Source organism: Ceraceosorus guamensis (assembly GCF_003144195.1).
Source record: "Ceraceosorus guamensis strain MCA 4658 unplaced genomic scaffold IE81scaffold_10, whole genome shotgun sequence".
Classification (NCBI taxonomy): domain Eukaryota; kingdom Fungi; phylum Basidiomycota; class Exobasidiomycetes; order Ceraceosorales; family Ceraceosoraceae; genus Ceraceosorus; species Ceraceosorus guamensis.
The window spans coordinates 425,381-443,972 of NW_020290005.1; the positions used below are offsets into that span (position 1 = coordinate 425,381).

The window sequence follows — 18,592 nt, forward strand, 5'->3', positions numbered from 1 at the left end:
TGTGGTTGCTGAGCCGAAGGGTTCGTATGTGGAGGCTTACCATAGAATTTGATACCAACTCTGTATCAAGAGCCTTTTTGCAGGGTCAGTGCCTTCGTTGTCGAGTTCGTCCGTTGGGAGTGCTTTGCTAGGAACGGCAAGTATGAGCCTGAATCTGCAAGTAACTCTTAGCCACCGTTTACCACGCACCACAGACCGTCTCGTTCACATAATCATCAAGTTGAACATATCTGCCGAAGGATCATCAAAACGCGCACTTCGTAATGGTGAGCACGCGAAGCAAAGGGAATGGCGAGAAGCCGGCGACGGATGGGAAGGGAAACGTGAAGCTGGACAGCGTGATGCAGAGCAAAGGCGGTCGTAGATCTTCCGAGGAGCAGCAGGATTCAGGCAAGTCTGAGCAGAGCGCGGGAGCAAAACGACGGCAGGAGGATGAAGAGCAAGAGGCTAAGCAGGAAAAGGCGCAAAAGAAACAACGTGGAGCGTCTGCCGCTTCTGATGAACATGCGACTGGAGACTCGCAAAAGGCGCAGGAGGTTCCGCAGCCTGCTCAGGATGCTAAGCTGTCGCCGGGCAAGGAAGATACCGGCGCAGGACAGGACGACGCGCCTTGGGAGGTGCTGGAAAAGGGACAGTGAGCGATGGGCGTAAGAGCCACACCACGGCATGACGCGCTTTGTGCTCATGCGCTTGCAATCGCCGTCCCACACAGCGTCTTTTTCTTCTACAGACCCAAAGTCAAGAGTGCGCATGAGGTGGATCAATCGGGTAAAGCTGCAGAGTGTTTGGATGATGTTCAAAATGCGCACATGTGAGCGTCGGCTTTGCGACATGGCGCCAGGCGGGGCACTTGAATCGAAGGATGTTGACTTTGCTATTCTCCCGCTTCTGCTCGAACTCGTCACATCCAGGCTGCTACTGCCCCACGCCAGTCGATCCGAGACTGCTGGAGCAGATGCTACCAAAGATTCTACCGGATCCGGCGTTCAGGGCGGGACAAATGGTCAACAAAATGCACCTGCAGGTACGACGGGGGACAAGGCCAAGCAAGATGGTGTCGGCTTCAGAGTAGTGCGGTTGGGAAAGAAGAGACTTCCAGCGCCCGAAGTGGCCATCGCGAATGGACAGCAGCCCGGTGGCATTGGCGGCGACGCTAGCGAGACGTGAGTGCATGGGAAGCTTTTTCGAGGAGAGCGAATCTCGTCGCTTTCTCAATCTATACTGAGCGGTCGAGCCCCTCCATCTGCGCGCCACAGCGTGTGGTCGGTCGTTGCGGATGTTGGGCCCGATCCAGCTGTCCTATCTGGTTCGATGGGCGAGCAGCGGTACAATACCAGGACGCAAGGCGAGAGGGTGGTAGGCCCGAGCAGACCAGCAGGACGTGGGTGGTATGCTCTCTCGCTTCACAAGTCTGAACCGCCCTCATCGCGCGAAGTCAGATTATCATTCTCTATTTCTCATCCGTCTGAGGACGAATTTGGTGACGTTCAATCTCAGCTCGGTCTGACGCCTAGCGGAAGCTTCAGCCTTTCCATGAGGAACCCCACGTTGCCTTCTACGGGCGCTGGTGCTCCACCCGCAGGCTTGGACGAATCTGCTCGCGTGCAAATGAGCGAAAAGGAGATTCAGGACACGTTCGGAGGCGATGCGGAGGGCAAAGGAACAAGATACGCTAGACCTGAACAGATCGAGTTGTTGGACAGGGAAGGTGTAGAGTTGCTTCTGATTCGCGAGGCTGCTCAGACCTCCAAGGGAGGCGCAAAGACGGGCACTGGCGAAGAGCAGGCCAAGGGTGAGTTTGGCAGTCTCCAGCATTACGCGCAGGCTGGATAGTGAAGCGTGCGAGTCCATTGTGCTCTTTGCTGAATCCTGCTCCTTCTTTCCACGAAGCAGCTTTGGAAGAGCTTGCAGGTGAGTGGAGTGTGACGGAAAGGCCTTTGCGGCTCGTCAGGATTAAGACCGTTAACTCCCTCGTTCCACCGTGCTCGTAAATGGTGCAATCAGCTGCCGACGCCGATCGTCTCAGCACGCATGATGTGCTGGCACAGCTCAAAATGACTGCGAAGAGTAACCCGCCAAACGCCTTGGAGGGGCAATGGGTCTAGGGTTGAGAGGAGGGACGTGGAAGATTGTGTGCGTGGAAGCATATCCATGCTCCTTCTTCAGCTTGGGATTGCTGATGACGTGCTGTGCTTTCAGAGCGCGATCTAGGCAAGCCACCTCTCACTTCTCCGCCTTGATCTTTGAAGCTTTTCCTCTGCACTTCAAAGAGCGCTCATCCAGCTCTACCAAATTCGCTTTTCCGTCCAAGATCGCATGTCCTAGCTCTATGCATTCTCGCAACTGTTCTTGCGTGAGCTGATGAATGGCCGGTTTCTTTTGGTCTGGGATCTTTTCCTTCCAGGGAGCTGTTCCTTGACCCACGACAGAGTCTAGTATGATGCGAAGGAAGCAGTGATTCAGATGTACTGGCCATATTTCCTGAGAAGAGGATTTGGAACGAGCAGCGCTTGGAAGCGTGCTGTTCATCAATTCGCTGTACTCCGCTTTCAGTGCGTCCATCTCCGTTTTCCCTTTGCATGGTGTGGCTTCGCAAGCGATTGCCGAGTTCTTCCTTATTTCCCGCGCCTTGGCTAAGCGTTGATGAAGATGGACGAAGACGAGATCGCTTCACTCTCGGGGAGCCGACGAAGAGTAGCAAAGGCGTGCGCGCGACTAAGACTTTGAACATCGTTAAACATCGCAAAGACCTTCGAAGGCGGCTCTGAGCCAACGAAGATCGAAAATTACGTACGCCTGCATGCTGCAATGGGGGGATCACGTGACAGAACCGCATGCGCCTACTTTGTCCGCCCTTCGACCGAGTCCCTTCGAGTCTGATGAGTGCTTGAATTGCTATACTCACGACTCACGACTCACGACTCACGACTCATGAACACGCATGCTGCACTTTGGGAACTCGAGACTCACATCTCGTAGCAAGGAGAAAGAGTTGTCGTGCTACGCCACTGGACCTTGATTGAATCCCGCACGCCTGTCTCGACGGCCCAAGAGGGCTGAGATCCAGCCTAGGGGCGGAGGGCATATATGGTGAACAGATCCGCAAGAGCAACCATCATCCGCGCCCAGCAAACGGATGCACGGTCAACGTGTCGCAGTCACGTCTCAAATTTAAGATTGAAGGGCAAGTCACCAACTGTTGTGTGCGTATGATAGACATGAGTGCCCGTACCTTGAGCTTTACATAAGCTTTCAAGCTTTATCGGCCTTTGGTCTCGGCGAACCGTTGGACCTAGCGCAGCAAATGAGGACTACTTCAGCAGGACGATGCTTTGGATCTGACTCCAGGTTCCACGGCGAGATGAGGCTAGAGAGGGTCGGAGCTAGGTATCAGGCACTCGATGAGTCTAGGAGGCAGGGTCGATGGGACGTGGCCGGTGAGCTCTATATTCGCGCAAACTCAGCCAGTGTGAGTCCCCCATGACAGGTACATGGTGAGTAGTAGGACGCTGCGCGCGACGACATGCCGAAATACCGAATCTGAATGGTCGCCCGACGGACATGCCATGCCAGCACCGTTCAGCGAGTCTCGAGCCAGAGAGAGTCAAGTCACGAGTGTCGAGTACGTGAATTCGTGATTGCTGATGCTTCCTGTGCGTACGTGCGCTCAGCGTGCCGCATGGCTGCATGTCATCGTCTCTGATTGGACAAGCGTCAGCATGGGTTCGCGCGGGCGAATCGACACTCCTGTGTGACTATACTTGTGTGACTGCAGAAATGCCCTGAAGAATGCATGCACCCCGCAAAACTCCCACCATGCATAGAGCTGCCCCCCCCCGGAACAGCTTTAGCGTGGACGTCGACCAGCCACGCTGCGACCTCGCAGCACGGTCTTTGTTGCTGCTGCGGGGTACAGTGCGATATTCACCCAAGCAGAGCTTTCGTTGCAGGACCCAAGCGGTCAGATTTGTGAAGCACAATTAAAGTCACAAGTCACTCGACGCTGGCGAATTGCGCGCCATGGCGGTGGACCACATTCAAGGTGAAGCATGCGCAATGAGTGTGCGCCATGCGGGGGTCTCGCACGCAGTCTGAGCGTTCGACGAGTGAGCAGCAGATGCATCAGCTGCTGTGCTGAGCTCAAATGGACGCGCGCCTTACCCCGCGGGGAAGGGCAAGCGCGCGAGCTCTAAATGAACAACACTGATACGCCGCCGCCCCCGTCCTGCTGCCGTGCGCCGATGATTGTGCCGCTGCTGATGGTGAGAATAAGCTACGCGCAGCAGCAGCATCATCATATGCTGATGGAGGCAGAGGAGCCGCGCGCGCATGAGACCGCGGCGGATGGTTCGAGCCGCGATTGCGCTGCTGGCTGATGCATGTCGTGCAAGCACGCTCGTCTGTGGCCAAGCCTCCCCAATGCATCAGCAGCATCAGCCGATGTTGCTTAATTTGTGCGTCGCATATATACATGCTGCTGCTGTCGTCAGGTATCCATGCATGCGGTGAGGGCTGCTGTTGAGCTTGTCTGCAGTAGACGAGCCAACGAGCCAACGAGCGATGCAACGAGCCAGTCAGCCAGTCAGCCAGCCAGCCAGCAAGGAGGCATTTCAACACTTGATCGTACGTGATTCACAGTTTGGGACGCGCGTCCATGCTGCCGTGAAGTGAAGTGAAGTGAAGTGAAGTGAAGTGAGTTTGATGTTGCCGTGGCGCAGAAACAAGCACACACAGGGCCGACGCCATGGCTGAGATGAAGCCGGCGTTCGGCCTGAAGGGCAAGCGGGATCAGTTGCAGAAGCGCCGCACACGTCTGACTAGCATGCTCTGGATCGAGCGATATGGTGGACCCCTTGCCCACGAACGGCAGCAGACAGGCAGACAGGCAGGCAGGCAGGCAGGCAGGCAGGCAGCCAGCAAGGCAAGCAGGCAGGCAGCCAGCAAGGCAAGCAGCCCTAAGCAGAGCAGCTGCATGGCAGACAGGTAAGGGTCGAAGCAGGCGAGCAGAAGCTTCAAAGGCTGCCCTTTCACGCTCTCATTTCTCTTCCTTCTTGCACACATCATCCCCATCATCACCTTGGCTATATACTTGTCCCGCTTGACGTATTCATTGCCCACGCATCACCTCTCCTCATCTACACTACTTGATCCCAGCTCGTACTCAGACTTTCCAGACCCTCTTCATACCACCCCCATCATGTCTCGCGTCATTGTTGTCGGTGGCGGTCTATCCGGCCTGAGTGGTGAGTCCTACATCCGGCGACCACTTCGAGCCCCGTCCCCGAACTCATCTCGCCGATGCTGATGTGCCTTCTCCATTTTCAGCCGCACACACTGCGCTTGAGCGTGGTGCCAGCGTTCTCGTTCTTGACAAGGTGAGCGGGGAAAATTGCTTCTTCAGCTAGGGCGGCCTTGCTGTGTCCAAGCCCTCGCTTTCGACTCGGTCGAGCACGTCGCGAGATGCGGCAGCTACTGCTTGCGCCACGCTGCGCACCAATGAGCCTGCATTCACGCCTCGCCTCTTGCTTCCTCCTCAGAACCCCTTCTTTGGCGGCAATTCAACCAAGGCCACTTCAGGTATCAATGGTGCAGGGACCAACACTCAATCAGAGCTAAGCATTCCAGACAGCGCCAAGATTTTCTTCGAGGTGAGTTTGCAGGCTGCGACTGCGCTTACATTCGAGACACTGCTGACCCTTACATGATGCCCTGCTGTTGTTTCCAAATTCCAGGACACCAAAAAGTCTGCTCGTGACCTGGCGCGACCTGATCTGATCAAAGTCCTTACTGGCCGGTCCGGTGAGGCCGTCAACTGGCTGCAAGACCGCTTCGGTCTGGATCTGTCCAAGGTCTCCAGATTGGGTGGTCACTCGCAGCCTCGTACCCACCGTGGTGGCGCTCAATTCCCCGGCATGACGATTACCTATGCCCAGATGGAGAAGCTGGAGGATCTTGCCGAATCCGACCCTGAGCGCGTGCAGATCATCAAGAAGGCGCGCGTTACCAGCCTGATCTACGAGAATGGCGAGGTCAAGGGTGTGGAGTATGAGACTGCTGGACAGAAGCACCAGGAGCGCGGTGCCGTCGTTCTCGCCACTGGTGGTTACGCAGCAGACTTTGACGATGTCAACTCTCTGCTCAAGAAGCACCGCCCTGACCTTGTTCACCTTCCTACCACCAACGGAGACCACTGCACCGGTGATGGTCAAAAGATGGTCGCCTCTATCGGTGGTCGCCTGATCGATCTCGAAAAGGTGCAAGTTCACCCCACTGGTCTCGTTGACCCACGTGACCCAGACGCCAAGGTCAAGTTCCTTGCTGCCGAGGCTCTCCGTGGCTGCGGTGGTCTGCTCCTCGACAACGAGGGACAGCGATTTGCTGACGAGCTTGGTCACCGTGACTACGTCACTGGCCGCATGTGGGAGAACAACAAGTTCCCAGTACGCCTAGTCCTGAACGGAGCCGCGTCCAAGGAGATCGAGTGGCACTGCAAGCACTACGAGGGTCGTGGCTTGATGCGCCGCTTCGAGGGCGGTGATGCGCTCGCCAAGGAGATCGGCATTCCTGCTGACAAGCTCAAGGCTACCTTTGAGGACTACAACGCCATTGCCACCGGTAAAAAGAAGTGCCCATTCAACAAGAAATTCTTCCACAACGCAGACATGCGCATGAACGACACTTTCTACGTTGCCCTCATGACTCCTGTGCTCCACTACACCATGGGAGGTCTGGAGATCGACCCCACTTCTCGCGTCATTGACAGCCAAGGCAAGCCCATCCCCGGTCTCTTCGCTTCGGGAGAGATTGCTGGTGGTGTTCACGGAGCCAACCGTCTGGGAGGCTCTTCCCTCTTGGGTTGCGTCGTCTTTGGTCGTGTCGCTGGTGACTCTGCCACCGCTTTCTTGCTGAACCAGTACACCTCCGGCAAGGCTGCTTCCCGTGTCGGCCAGGTTGCCCAGCACCTGGAGACCACTGTTCGGGTCAACCCGGAGAATTACAACGTCAACTTGACCTTCTCTTGGGCTGGCCAACAGCAAGCTGGTGCGGGCGCATCCGGCGCTCTTCAACAGTCGAGCGCCCCGGTTCAACAAGCTGCGCAAGCCCAGACTGAGGGCAACGCCAGCGCGGGCCCTGCAGCTCAAAAGGCCCCCCCTCAAAAGGCGGAGGAGAACAAGGGATCCAAGACGTACACTATGGACGAGGTCGCCAAGCACTCCAAGGAGAGCGATGTGTGGGTCGTCGTGGGCGATCAGGTCCTGGACGTGACCAACTTTCTGCCGGACCACCCTGGAGGACCCAAGGCGATCTTGCTCTACGCTGGAAAAGATGCGACAGAAGAATTCGACATGATGCACGACCGCGCCGTCATTAAGCGTTACGCTGCTGACGCCGTCATCGGATCCATCGCCAAGTGATTTTGTTTTGGTGCTGCATCTCTTCGAATGATCCAGTCCTTGGGGAGGCAACAGAACCCTCAATCAAAGCTCTTCTCTTCTTGTTCATGTACGCAATCAAGGCATCGTCTCCGTCAGTCAGGTCGCCCAGCTCGCTTCCCCTTTGGTCCCCTTGCGTTGGTCCCTTCACTCTACGGATTCAACGTGGCACTCATGAGTGGTGCAAATGTTGATGAATTTTACGAGCGTGTCTGACCTGATGTGATGTGGGTGGACGCTTGATATTGGGTGAATGAGGGCTTTTTGCATGTCTGGAGCAGGCTGAACGATTCGATGATCTGCTAGAGAGCTGGCTCGCGTGCTACTCGCTCCACGGCATTTGGAAGAAAGGAGGAGGAGCAGCAAGTTGGGTGGCGCTCGCTGCTTGCCTGCCTTGACCCTCGCGTGCGCGCCTCTGCGCTACATCCAGCAACGCTCGCGATGCATGTAGCCCGGCCAGCAGCATGGGTCTATACGCCTCACCTACCCGATTCGCGCCGCGCAGGCAGCAGCCGCATGCGCTTGTGCGGAGATGGCGATCGAGCGAGCAAAATCGAGCAGATGAAGCAGGCGTGCGTGTGCGTGTGCGTGCCTCTGCTGCTCTTCTCTGTGCTCGGACTTGACCCAAACGTGCTTCGTGATGCACTCATCAGTCACACAGTCGTGAGTGCTTGATGATTGTGACTTGGATTTTGATTCTTTCTTTCCTCTTGGATGCGTCTCACCACCACCGCTAGCACCACCACCACCACCACGTCTGGGCAAAGTGCATTTGGTCGCGTGGCTCGATTTTGCTTGCGCTTATCGGTCAGAGCATAGAGAGCCAGCGACGAACGAGCGTGATGGAAACAGCCTCTGGGATCGCGCTGGCATCAACAACATCTTCCACCTTCTGCCCCACTACGGACTCTGCACGGCCATTGCCAACAGAATGTCGGGCGAAAGACCTTTGGGAGGGTCTTCTGCCGTGTCGGGTCTATCTGATGCTCTGGCACAAGGAGCAGCCTACCTCTCTCCCTTTGCCCAATCAGCCCAAGCTGGGGCTTCCACATCCGCAGCGGGTCTGAATGAAGCGACAAGGCACCTGATAGATGCCGCACCGCACCTCTTCAAACCTCGCATGTTATCAGCTGCCATTCATTCCTCTAGTCTAGGTGTGGCCGGCACTTCGGGCGATAGGGCGAGGATCGTGGGCTGGGGCGGACTGCCTTTGGCACTCAGTAGACCCATCAGTCTTTCACAACCGGCCCGAAGCCTGGCCAGATTCGGAGCAGCTGTGGCTTCGGGCGGAGGTCTTTCGGCAGCGGAACTGAGAGCGCGAGAAGATTGCGCAGCCATACTCAGGGAAGCGGAGGCGGAGGCTGAGCTGGGCGTTAGAGCTCAGGGATTGAGCATCGAAGATGGCTCTAATGTAGCAACAGCTGCAGCGACGACGACGGCGACGAATGGCGAAGAGCCTGTCAGTCTGCTGCGAGGATACGAAGCCACTCGACCTTCTTCCTTGGCAGGCAGAGCTAGGAGGAGGGAAGCAAGGGGAAAAGCAGTCGATGCTCCCAGATTGGGTCTGCGAGCGATGGGCGAAAATGCTAGAGGACTCTTGTCTGCTTCGGAAGCGCACGAAGATGGCGAAAATGGCGCGACGCATGGCGCCGAGGAGGCAGCCTCTTCGTTCAAGAGCAGAGCTAAAGGTAGAGCCAGCATTAGAGGATCGAGAGATGCGGTCATCAAGCTGGACGAATCTCAGCTTGCTGATCAGAAGGAGGAGATCGAAAGGGAGAAGGAGGATGTAGGAGTTAGAAGGGTCAGTGAGCTGCTGCGGATTGAATCACCCTCGAGGGGGCGCGCAGGCGTTTAGCTCGGTAAAACTTATGCTCGATACTCTCTCGTCACCTCGAATGTCTCCATGCAGGCCCTAATCCGAAAAGAAATCTCGGCAGTGGAAACCAAAATGGCTGCGCTTGTTGCTGTCAGGGACAGACTGGAGCACAGCCTGCTGCAGCTTCGAGAGGAGGAGCTGGAGCTGCAAGACGAGGGTGAGTGGAGGGGCAAGGATACGGGAAAGCGGCAAGCAGACCAGGCTCTGAGCATCGCATGACTTTTGGCTGACCTTGTCATGCTCAAATCCGTACTGCTGCCATCCATCAGCGCAAGGCGTGTCGGAGTTGCTCAGCTTGCAAGCGCACAGGAGGAATATGCCCGGTGTTGCCGGAGCGTCCGTTGCTTCGCTCTCGACGAATCAATCTGGACAGTCTGAGCACGCCACATCGGCTTCGAGCAGCCGAAGAAGGAAGGGTGAGTGAGACGCCAGAGGCCGCTCGAGGAGCGCGGCACATGCTGAGATCGACTACGCCGCTTGTGCTTGACCAGGCCCCTTGTTCTTGCCCTCCGAGCACGACGAGCTGCCTTCGGGTGTTGCCTTCATGGTGAGTGGAGCACAGCCAAGTCGCATTGATAGCAAGCAGGTCGACCAATTGAGCATGTACGTGCCTGGTTATTATTTCGCAGACACTTGCGGGACACACTGCGCCTTTGACCGCTCTGGACTTTTCCGAACCTTACGGCGCGCTGGTCAGTGCCGCTTCTGACGACGGTGCGCCCATCGTCTGGGACCTATCTTCGGGCGGCGAGGTGGGACGTTTGAGGGGTCATGAGGGCAACACGCGATGCCTGCAAGTGGAGGAAGAGCTCTGCATAACGGGAGGTTCGGATTGCAGCATACGGATCTGGGATCTTCGAAAAGTGGAGAATTGGGAGACGAGACTGTCGATGAATCAACAGGCTCGGGATGGTGAGGGTGCAGCTGCCATCGTTAGGAATGGAGATGAGGCAGAAGGAAACAACAAGGACGAGGAGTGGGATCCTTGCCTCAGCAAGTTGGATGGTCATACACGCGCAGTCACTAGCCTCTACTTTGACGAAGGCTGCCTGGTGAGTTGCTACGACCCAACATGACGCCAAGTGGCGCGAGTACTCATGTCGCTTTGGCATCTCTCAGATCACGGGGGCGTCAGACAAGACGCTACGCCAATGGGATCTCAACACTGGGCAGTGCGTTCTCACCATGGACATTCTCTGGGCCATTTCCAACCCTGGTGGGCCATCTACACCAGGAGGCAGTGGTGCCGCATCTCGACGATCCATGGCTTTCGACAACTCCAGCGCGGGTGGAATCGGTGGACCATCGGTCGATTTCTCTGGCGCTTTTTCCTACCCCTCTCCACCCGCATCCGACGGCTCGTGGGAGATGTACAGCGATTTTGTTGGAGGCGTACAATTTTGGGGATATGCCCTGGCTAGCGCTTCTGGAGATGGAGCGGTGAGGATGTGGGATATGCGAACGGGTCAAGCGCACAGGACCTTGTTGGGTCACACTGCGCCCGTGACATGCCTACAATTCGACGAGACGCACATCGTCTCTGGCAGTCTGGACCGCTCCATTCGCATTTGGGACCTGAGAACGGGCGCCATTTCGGATACGATTCGCTACGACTTCCCAGTGACTGCGTTGCAGTTTGACAGTCGCAAAATTTTGGCAGCGGCAGGAGAGAGTGGCGTCAAGGTTTATAATAGGACAACCATGCAGCACTCTACGCTCGCGCTCAATGGACATACCGCACCAGCGGAGAGACTGAGGTATATGGATCGGTACGCCGTTACGGGAGGAAGAGATGGTCTGGTCAAGACGTGGTCCTTGTAGAGGTGCGCATCTGCGCGTCGTCGTCGAATGAGCGCTTGCTTGCTTCCTCCACCACATCAACATGTGCGGTCACATCACCTCTTGCCACTTTTTGTTCGCAATGCAAATCACCACATCCTTCCCCTTTGTTCCCCCTCCTTGCCACTTGTCTAGGCAGACGTCTCAATTCCCGTTTGATCGAGTGAGCGAATCCCCTCTTCGCCACTGTCCGAAGTGAGGGAGGGGAGGACCCAAAGCAGAAGGTGCGGCCAAGGTCCGTCTGCATCGTGCGAGGCTGGGCCTTATTCCCTCACTCGACCCTTGCCCTCCCGCATCGTACCGCTTTCAGGCCATGCTCATGCGAAATGGGGCGGGAAAATAGTCAGCTTAGCCATCGGTCCAGACTCTCACGTACACGAAGAAGGGGAGGGGCGATCATATTCTATATGACGGGAACCAATAAAAAGTGGTCGATGGCGATGTATTTCCAATGTGGGCGTATGGACAAGTGAGAGAGCAATGTGGTCAAAGAAAAGTGGGGGTGGAAAAAAAAAAGTGAGGAGCGGCGGGTGTTGTGGGGGGATCAGATGGACATGTCATCCTGACTCAATCCTCTCCTCTTCCACATGTTTGGCGTTCCCAAGTCCTCGGTGCATTCGTGAGGCTCTACCAAACCATTCGTGCCCGCTCTCTGAAAGATGGCGCAATTTCTGCCCAAAGATACCTTGATGTTGAAGTCTGGTGGATTGTACCTCTCCAATTCCAACTCTGGCCCCAGCTGCAGTGTCGGATCTTGATCTCTAGCAGCGTGCAGGGAGGAGGAGGAGGAAGAATGCTCAATCATCTTGCAAATGTTGCGAGAGGCTACTTCGGCTTGATACCAGGCCGTATGACCAGCATTGAGTGCGCCAAACGCATCCGCAGCATCTCCAATGACAAAGATGTGTTGCAGTCCCTCGACAGCTTGAGGTTCATCCCCCATCTGCTGATCTCGCTGCCGATGACCAATCTGCATGTACCTATTCACATTGGCCATGCTCGTCTTTTCCGAAAGCACCGCGGGCAGACCCATGCGATTGGCCAGATCCGCAAGGAAAGAAGTGTTGGGTCTTTGACCGGTGCAAAAGAGGACCAGATCAGCAGCGGCCTCTCTTCCATCCAGCGTCTTGATCACCCGTGTCCCATCCTCTTTCACCGTCAAGCTTTCCAAGTCAGCTCTGGCGCCCAACAAGACTTCGACGCCCATCTCTTCCAAACGTCTGCACGCCTCTTCGTGCATCCAGCTGTTGAAACGAGGCAATAGCTGCTTGGAGGAGGAGAGCAGAGTGACGCGCTTCGGTGTCGAGCTGCGAGGTTGGGTAGGTGTGCCGTACAGGCATGCAATGTCGGAGGCGAACTGAACACCGAGAGCTCCGCCGCCAATGACCAGCACGCTATCCGTAGACTTGATCCTTTCCTGCGCATCCCTCAACCACGCCACACCTTCCCGCTTGCTTCCTCTGCACGGCGCCCGCGGGGATTCTCCAGAGTGGTCGCCCAGGACGGCGGAAGGCTTGGAAGGAGCGCAACCTGTCGGTGAAGCGCCTCGGGAATCGGGCGGCGAAGGTGGTCGGTAGGGCGATGCGCTGCCGTTGATCGACGGCGAAGCGACGTCTTCCTTGTCCTCCAATTTGAGACCTTCGTCCAATTGCGTCACCACATCCGCCACACTGGCATTTCCTTGAGGTGTCGTCTCGTCTGCCTCGGGAGGAGAGGCGGTAGGCGTGGGAGGCAAAGAGGCCTGAGCTTTGCGCGTCTTGATGGGCAAAGAGAGCGGTTTGCCGTCCGCTGGAGGTTGTTCCCTGCAACATCTTCCTGGTTGCATGAGCTGCGTACCGCTCTGAGATGAAGGCATGGGTCCAGGACCTGACCATACGTTGATGCAGGGTGGCAAGTGAGAACCGAGAGCGTAGACCAGATAATCGAATCGCAAATCCATCATCTCGGCATTGGCGTTGGGTGCTCGACAGCATGTAGCTCCACCGTTCAAAGGCAGATACTTGGCTACGCCTCGACCGTAGCGTGGACGTGTAGACTTGGCGGACGGCTCGCTTGGGGAGAGCGAAATGAGGCAACCATGGAGCAAGACATGCGCGCCTCCTTCGCGCTTCTTGCCACCGGGTGCAAAGATGTTGGTGTAAGGGATGAAGACCTTGAATGCGCGAGGTGCGAGGTGCGAGGATATCACGCGTCAGTTCGAACGACCCCGACCGAGAACCGCTGCGATGTGCTCGCTTACCTTCTCCTCGTGACCCTTGACCACAGCGACGCGGGGAAAGGCGTACAAGTGGTTGAAGTGCGTATTGCGATCCAACACCACCACTCTCCAATCCTCAGGCAGCGCATCCAAGAGGACTTGCGCCGCTCGGTGACCAGCATAAGAAGCGCCGAGCACCAACACAGTCTTGGTCGGCCTATATGGCTGTTCGATGTGCTTCGCTGTTGATGCTTGGCTAGCTGATGATCCGCTCGCGGGGGAGTGCTGTGGCGTCATGCTTGCTAGTCGTTGCGGTGTGTGGGTTGTGTGATGTGAAGACGCGTGCGAGCTGTCAAGAACAAGGGTTCTGGTGACTCGATTGCTGAGAGCAGCAGCCAAGGGCGCGCAGAAAACGAGGCCAGAGCGATGCCAGTGGCGGAGGCTTGTCGCTTCGATGGATGAGAGGCTTGCTTGGGTTGGGAGGGTGCTGAAGCTAGAGAGACGACCGTGTTGCCTGTGAATGCGAGTTGAATGCGTACTGTAGGTGTGGTGGGTGTGTTCATGAACGGCTTGACTTTCCACATTACGCGTCCCCGAGTTCATTCCAAGATTGGCGCAGGTCCGAGCTCGAGCGAGCGAGCTTCCCAATCGTCCGATTTCTGCGAGTCTGAATCACGAATCGAATGTGACGACTGCATCATGCACTGCCACCGCCGTGACTCAAGACTCACGACTGTGTGAATGCCGCTCGTGGTGTGCATGTAAGCTGCGCAGATCAAGATCAAATTCCGGAAGCTTAAATTCGGTGACCCAGGCAAATTGACCAGCAAAGCAAAGCAAAGCAAAGCAAAGCAAAGCAAAGCAAAGCAAAGCAAAGCAAAGCAAAGCAAAGGTCACGCGCAGATCTTCAACTTTACGCTTCTTGGAAATTTCAAAAATTTGAAACTGATTTGATTCTGATTGCATCAGCGCGCGATCTTGTGCTGTGGAGATCAGCAGCAGCAGCAGCAGGAGCAGCATCCACGCGTGAAACTTTGATGCTCCGCGCGAGCTGCATCTGCGCCCATGCACTCACGCGCGTACTCTCACCTTCCAGCTCAATCGTGACTCTGACTGCGCTGGTGTGGCGACTAGCTCTGACTGCATGGTGCCGCGATCGATGTTCCGGAGATCGACGCGCAGATAAATGTGCCGCGCGCGCTTTGCCTGGCTCGTTCCAAAGCTTCACACAGCGCGAGGATTAATTTTCAGCGTTTTGACGGCTCTAATAATGATCTATCTATTCAAATTCACTCCGCGATCCTTCGGCACCCCACAAAAGTCTTGCGCTGCGCGATCTGACAAAGCTCGCGCGCGGGCTGACTCGAATCACTCACCAGTATAAACCATCAGCTCGCCTCGCACTTTGCAGGAAAGGGGCCGGCTCTTGGTGACATCTGGCGATGCCATGGCCAATCACGAATGCACCCTTCACGACGCACCGAACCGTCTAGCCAAATGACGATCCCGAACAGGCGTGCTTGCCAAGCCATGCATAGACGAGGACAAAGATTCGAAGTACCGAGCAAGATCAATTGAAGTCCTGACGCGAATTTGAAATTCCTTTCGACGATGGTGGGTAGGGCGGCGAGCGGAGGGTGCGCATGCTGCTGCCTGATCGGATCTAATTGTGCGGAAGGAAGCGCCGGCGCGACAACAAAAATCAGGCAGGCACGCGATCAGAGAGATCGCAATCTGATCTGATTAGCGGCTACGCGGCACGGTGCATTCACGAGTGTGAGTATAGAAGTACGCCGAGGTACGCACGCACACACCAAAAAGATGTCCGGGCGCGCGAGCTTGGACGAGCACTCTTGATGACTCAAAACTTGCTTGATGCATGCATGCATGCTTGCTGCGTACACACCACATGCGCCACGAGAGTCCGAGAAGATTTGAAGGGCTGACGATCACAAGAGGATCACGTGATCTGTCACGTGATCTTTCCGGCAACCCCCACAGCGGGCACAACAGCCAGCCGCCCCATCATGCACGCGCCAAACTTGAGACTCACCACTCCACCTCGACGCGAACACGACAAGACACGAGACAGTCATCTGCCCTCGCACACACAAAGACAAAAATCTCATCAAGCACGATCCGTGCATTTTGATTTCTGGAAAGCATTTCTACAAGCCAAGCCTCGAGGAGGTGCAGCTAAGCTGTCGGTAGTACTACGTTCTTGAGGCACCACGCAGGCACGCTTGCCTAGCTCATCCTTTACCCTCGTCTCAAACGTCAATCTCGACCTCCGTCTTTGGTGAATCAAGACGAGATGGATGTGAGTCGCGCCTGTGCAGACACGTTTGTCTATGGCTAATGTTCCTTCGCGCATTCCTTGATGATGCTTCTCAAAGCCGGCAGATCTTGCGCCCCAGTCTCCTCCAAGGGAGAGGGACAGTGAGTGTACAGACCGTTCTGTGTCGAGCGCCTGCGTGCATGAATACGAGCTCATCGGACTGTCGCCCTGGTATCGCACCCGTCACTTGATCGAATCAGGCCCCGGTGTTGCGCCCAGTATGTTTGGAGCGACGGAAGGAGCCGAAGAGCCTGTTCGGCTGGATGAGACGGCGGGCGTCGAAGAAGCTGCTCCGTCTGCAGAAGACAGATTGCAAGCTGCTGGCATTGTCGGATCGGCCAAAGCTGCCGGCACTGGAGAAGGTGGAAATGTGGTGGATGATAGTGAGGCGAGAGAGGATGGAGAGTATGCTAGGGAGCTGGAAGGTGGGGGTGAGGAGTACGAGTCGCACAGGGAGGGCGATTCTGTGCCAGGAGGAGTCTTGTCCAAGTGAGGAGCCCCGGTCTAGAAGGAGGCGACTGGTGTAGCAGCAGCTCACAGCACCTGTATCCTGCCGCGACTCTGCGTGTGCGCTATCAGAAGACGTCAACGATCTGAGAGCGAAGAGGAAGATGAAGCGGAAGCGGAGGATAGCAACGCTGTGGATGCAAACGATCTGGGCTACTCTGCCGAAGACGCAAAGGCGCGCAGAAGGGCCGAGTTGGATGCCAGAATTGCAGCGGCTGTCAAGGCCGGCAAGAAACGCCCTCGTAGAAAGAAGGGCGACGAAATCGTGAGCATGCTGCAGGCGTAGACCTATCTGGAGGTTGAGGCATGTCGACCACTGATAGCGCTGACAATGTCCGGCGTACACCCGCACGCTACAGGATCTTGACAAGGAGAATGATGAGGAAATCCAGGAGCTTTTAAAGAGCATGGAGCGCGCAGCAGATGACGATTTTGACGCAAACAAGGAGAGAAGACTTGCCACGGCCAAACTGCGCATGTTGCCTTCGGTGGTCGAAGTGATGCAAAAGTGAGTGTGCGTGTCCTTAGTGCGGGTACATTGAGGCCCTATTGCTCACGACGGCGTCGCAACGCTGATGGCCACTGTATTCAGGCAGAGCTTACAGCAATCGATGATGGACAACAACTTTCTGTCGGGCGTTCGACGCTGGCTAGAACCATTGGGAGACAGGAGCCTACCCTCGTTGACCATCCAAAACGCCCTGTTTCCTTTGCTCGAAAAGTTGGAGATCGATACGATGACGCTGAAGCAGAGCGGACTAGGCAAGATCGTGCTCTTCTACACCAAGTGTGGACGCGTCAGCTTGGACATTAAGCGAATCGCAAACAAGTTGATAGGTGAGGTCTAGGATCTGCTGCGCTCACTCGGTCCTCCAGCGACTGCTGACCCGTCGCACTTGTGAGTGCTTCTTTGATCAACAGAAAGTTGGACCAGACCCATACTCAAGAGGGACGCTTCCGAGCGCGCTCAGAAGGCCGCCATGGCAGAGCGCGCAAAGAAGATGCGCGAAGCTGAAAAGGAACGCAGGAGAGAGTTGGGAGAGATGGTGGATGATGATGAAGAGGTGGAGGAGCTGGCTGCTGCTGCTGCCGCTGCTGGTGGAGGTGGCGAACACGGCAAGGACGCCGCGCAGATCAAGTGAGTAGAGACAAATGGGGTTGGATCATCATCGGCTTTTGCTTTGGCCAGTCATCGAGACCGAAGCAAGGTGACTTTGCTGTTGCGCCGTCACGCCGCTCGCCACACATTTCGGCTTTTGTCTCGTGCGACCAATGGCATGATCGCTTTTGCTGACCTCCCCCCTCCTTTTGCACCATCTTCTGCTCCGTGCGCGCTCCGCTTCAGACTCAACCGATTCAAGAGGCGCTTGAGAGAGGGCAAAAAGTAAGAGGGAGAAGGCAGTCTGTGCTCGGCCCTCTCCACCTACTTTGGGTGCCCATGGTCTTTCATCAGTGTCACACTCTTTCAACGCAGAGTACGGCTTGAGGCTACACATCAGGCAGTGCCATTCATGAGCTTCCCGGCTACTTGTAGATGACTTTAGAATCCCGCACCGCACCGCACCGCCTCAGACCGTTCGACTCAACCCAGCTTTCCGGCCACGGTCGCTGCTTCGACGAACGCAATCCTCATCATACGACGACCAAGTGTTTCCTGAGCGACTTTGGTGGATGACGGAGGTGCGCGCGAGGTTCAGAGCGAGCTTTTGAGTCGTGTCCTGTGAGACCGCGATGGTGTTGTTCAACGGCTATATAGCTCCGGCAACACTCGAGACTTGCAATCAAGATTGCGACTCGTGACTGGCTCGGGCGATGGGCGCGGTCACGGTAGACACTTGTGACTTACAATCTCGAGTCTTGAGTCTTGAGTCTTGAGTCTTGAATTGGAGTCACGAGTCAGGCCCATATCTGCCGAGGCAGCTGAATACCGAATGCTGAATGCATCGTGAAACAAATGCATCACATACCGTACCGTAACGCACCGTGCATGCTAAAGGTCATTCAGACAGTGATCAATTCTATGCAGCCCGCCGTGCGGCGCGGCCAGCAGCAGCAGAGGATTGCGCACGGTCGCCGGCGGGACGCGACCCAACCTGCACATCCATGGCAGCATACGACGCGTTTCTTCTGCACCGAACAGCTAGGCAGGCCTATATAGGCACTGATTCGTGAAATTCTTGAATTCTGACCATCATCTCGATCAGCGCACGCGCAAGCTTGATTCGTCCTATACTCGTGACTCTGTCCATCTAATCACGCAGCTGGCATCGATTACGCCCACTCTAGTTGAGGGAGAGGCGTTCACTGCAGACGTGGCCAGCATCACTCATCAACCTTGGAGTCAGCACATGACAGCATACACCTGCTCTTTCCAGCATCATCACCCAGCATGGATGACCCTA

The 18,592-nt window shown here is 56.1% G+C and overlaps 9 protein-coding genes across 9 annotated transcripts; 6 read left to right on the plus strand and 3 right to left on the minus strand.

Moving 5' to 3' along the window:
• Positions 1 to 89: 89 nt before the first annotated feature.
• On the plus strand, positions 90 to 2,373 carry IE81DRAFT_321244 (hypothetical protein). Its single transcript, XM_025513278.1, has 6 exons — positions 90 to 634; positions 713 to 811; positions 912 to 1,163; positions 1,257 to 1,792; positions 1,894 to 1,911; positions 2,005 to 2,373. Exons 1-6 carry the CDS (start codon positions 342 to 344, stop codon positions 2,103 to 2,105), a joined length of 1,299 nt encoding a protein of 432 aa, XP_025371779.1. The 5' UTR covers positions 90 to 341; the 3' UTR covers positions 2,106 to 2,373.
• On the minus strand, positions 1,894 to 2,573 carry IE81DRAFT_321246 (hypothetical protein). Its single transcript, XM_025513279.1, has one exon. The coding sequence runs from the start codon at positions 2,560 to 2,562 to the stop codon at positions 2,224 to 2,226; it is 339 nt and encodes a 112-aa protein (XP_025371780.1). The 5' UTR covers positions 2,563 to 2,573; the 3' UTR covers positions 1,894 to 2,223.
• Positions 2,574 to 4,661: 2,088 nt separating this feature from the next.
• Positions 4,662 to 5,192, minus strand: IE81DRAFT_321247 (hypothetical protein). The gene is made up of 2 exons (XM_025513280.1): positions 5,155 to 5,192; positions 4,662 to 4,983 (listed from the first exon to the last, which is right to left on the minus strand). Exon 2 carries the CDS (start codon positions 4,972 to 4,974, stop codon positions 4,789 to 4,791), a length of 186 nt encoding a protein of 61 aa, XP_025371781.1. The 5' UTR covers positions 4,975 to 4,983; positions 5,155 to 5,192; the 3' UTR covers positions 4,662 to 4,788.
• Positions 5,056 to 7,638, plus strand: IE81DRAFT_321248 (putative OSM1-fumarate reductase). Its single transcript, XM_025513281.1, has 4 exons — positions 5,056 to 5,243; positions 5,326 to 5,375; positions 5,538 to 5,648; positions 5,733 to 7,638. Exons 1-4 carry the CDS (start codon positions 5,198 to 5,200, stop codon positions 7,413 to 7,415), a joined length of 1,890 nt encoding a protein of 629 aa, XP_025371782.1. The 5' UTR covers positions 5,056 to 5,197; the 3' UTR covers positions 7,416 to 7,638.
• Positions 7,639 to 8,053: 415 nt separating this feature from the next.
• Positions 8,054 to 11,612, plus strand: IE81DRAFT_364884 (WD40 repeat-like protein). Its single transcript, XM_025516895.1, has 7 exons — positions 8,054 to 9,234; positions 9,343 to 9,466; positions 9,579 to 9,725; positions 9,801 to 9,856; positions 9,939 to 10,361; positions 10,429 to 11,372; positions 11,459 to 11,612. The coding sequence occupies exons 1-6, from the start codon at positions 8,365 to 8,367 to the stop codon at positions 11,128 to 11,130; spliced, it is 2,322 nt and encodes a 773-aa protein (XP_025371783.1). The 5' UTR covers positions 8,054 to 8,364; the 3' UTR covers positions 11,131 to 11,372; positions 11,459 to 11,612.
• An 80-nt stretch (positions 11,613 to 11,692) lies between these two features.
• Positions 11,693 to 13,642, minus strand: IE81DRAFT_345601 (FAD/NAD(P)-binding domain-containing protein; the record flags this gene model as incomplete). Its single annotated transcript, XM_025515932.1, has 2 exons — positions 11,693 to 13,300; positions 13,388 to 13,642. 2 exons carry the CDS (start codon positions 13,640 to 13,642, stop codon positions 11,693 to 11,695), a joined length of 1,863 nt encoding a protein of 620 aa, XP_025371784.1.
• A 1,535-nt stretch (positions 13,643 to 15,177) lies between these two features.
• Positions 15,178 to 15,674, plus strand: IE81DRAFT_12803 (hypothetical protein). Its single transcript, XM_025510247.1, has one exon. It carries the CDS (start codon positions 15,225 to 15,227, stop codon positions 15,495 to 15,497), a length of 273 nt encoding a protein of 90 aa, XP_025371785.1. The 5' UTR covers positions 15,178 to 15,224; the 3' UTR covers positions 15,498 to 15,674.
• IE81DRAFT_12779 (hypothetical protein) lies at positions 15,406 to 16,242 on the plus strand. The gene is made up of 4 exons (XM_025510244.1): positions 15,406 to 15,548; positions 15,655 to 15,665; positions 15,742 to 15,784; positions 15,884 to 16,242. The coding sequence occupies exons 2-4, from the start codon at positions 15,660 to 15,662 to the stop codon at positions 16,174 to 16,176; spliced, it is 342 nt and encodes a 113-aa protein (XP_025371786.1). The 5' UTR covers positions 15,406 to 15,548; positions 15,655 to 15,659; the 3' UTR covers positions 16,177 to 16,242.
• Position 16,243: 1 nt separating this feature from the next.
• IE81DRAFT_12780 (hypothetical protein) lies at positions 16,244 to 17,861 on the plus strand. Its single transcript, XM_025510245.1, has 5 exons — positions 16,244 to 16,455; positions 16,550 to 16,698; positions 16,783 to 17,027; positions 17,112 to 17,328; positions 17,536 to 17,861. The coding sequence occupies exons 2-5, from the start codon at positions 16,598 to 16,600 to the stop codon at positions 17,576 to 17,578; spliced, it is 606 nt and encodes a 201-aa protein (XP_025371787.1). The 5' UTR covers positions 16,244 to 16,455; positions 16,550 to 16,597; the 3' UTR covers positions 17,579 to 17,861.
• The last annotated feature ends 731 nt before the right edge of the window (positions 17,862 to 18,592 follow it).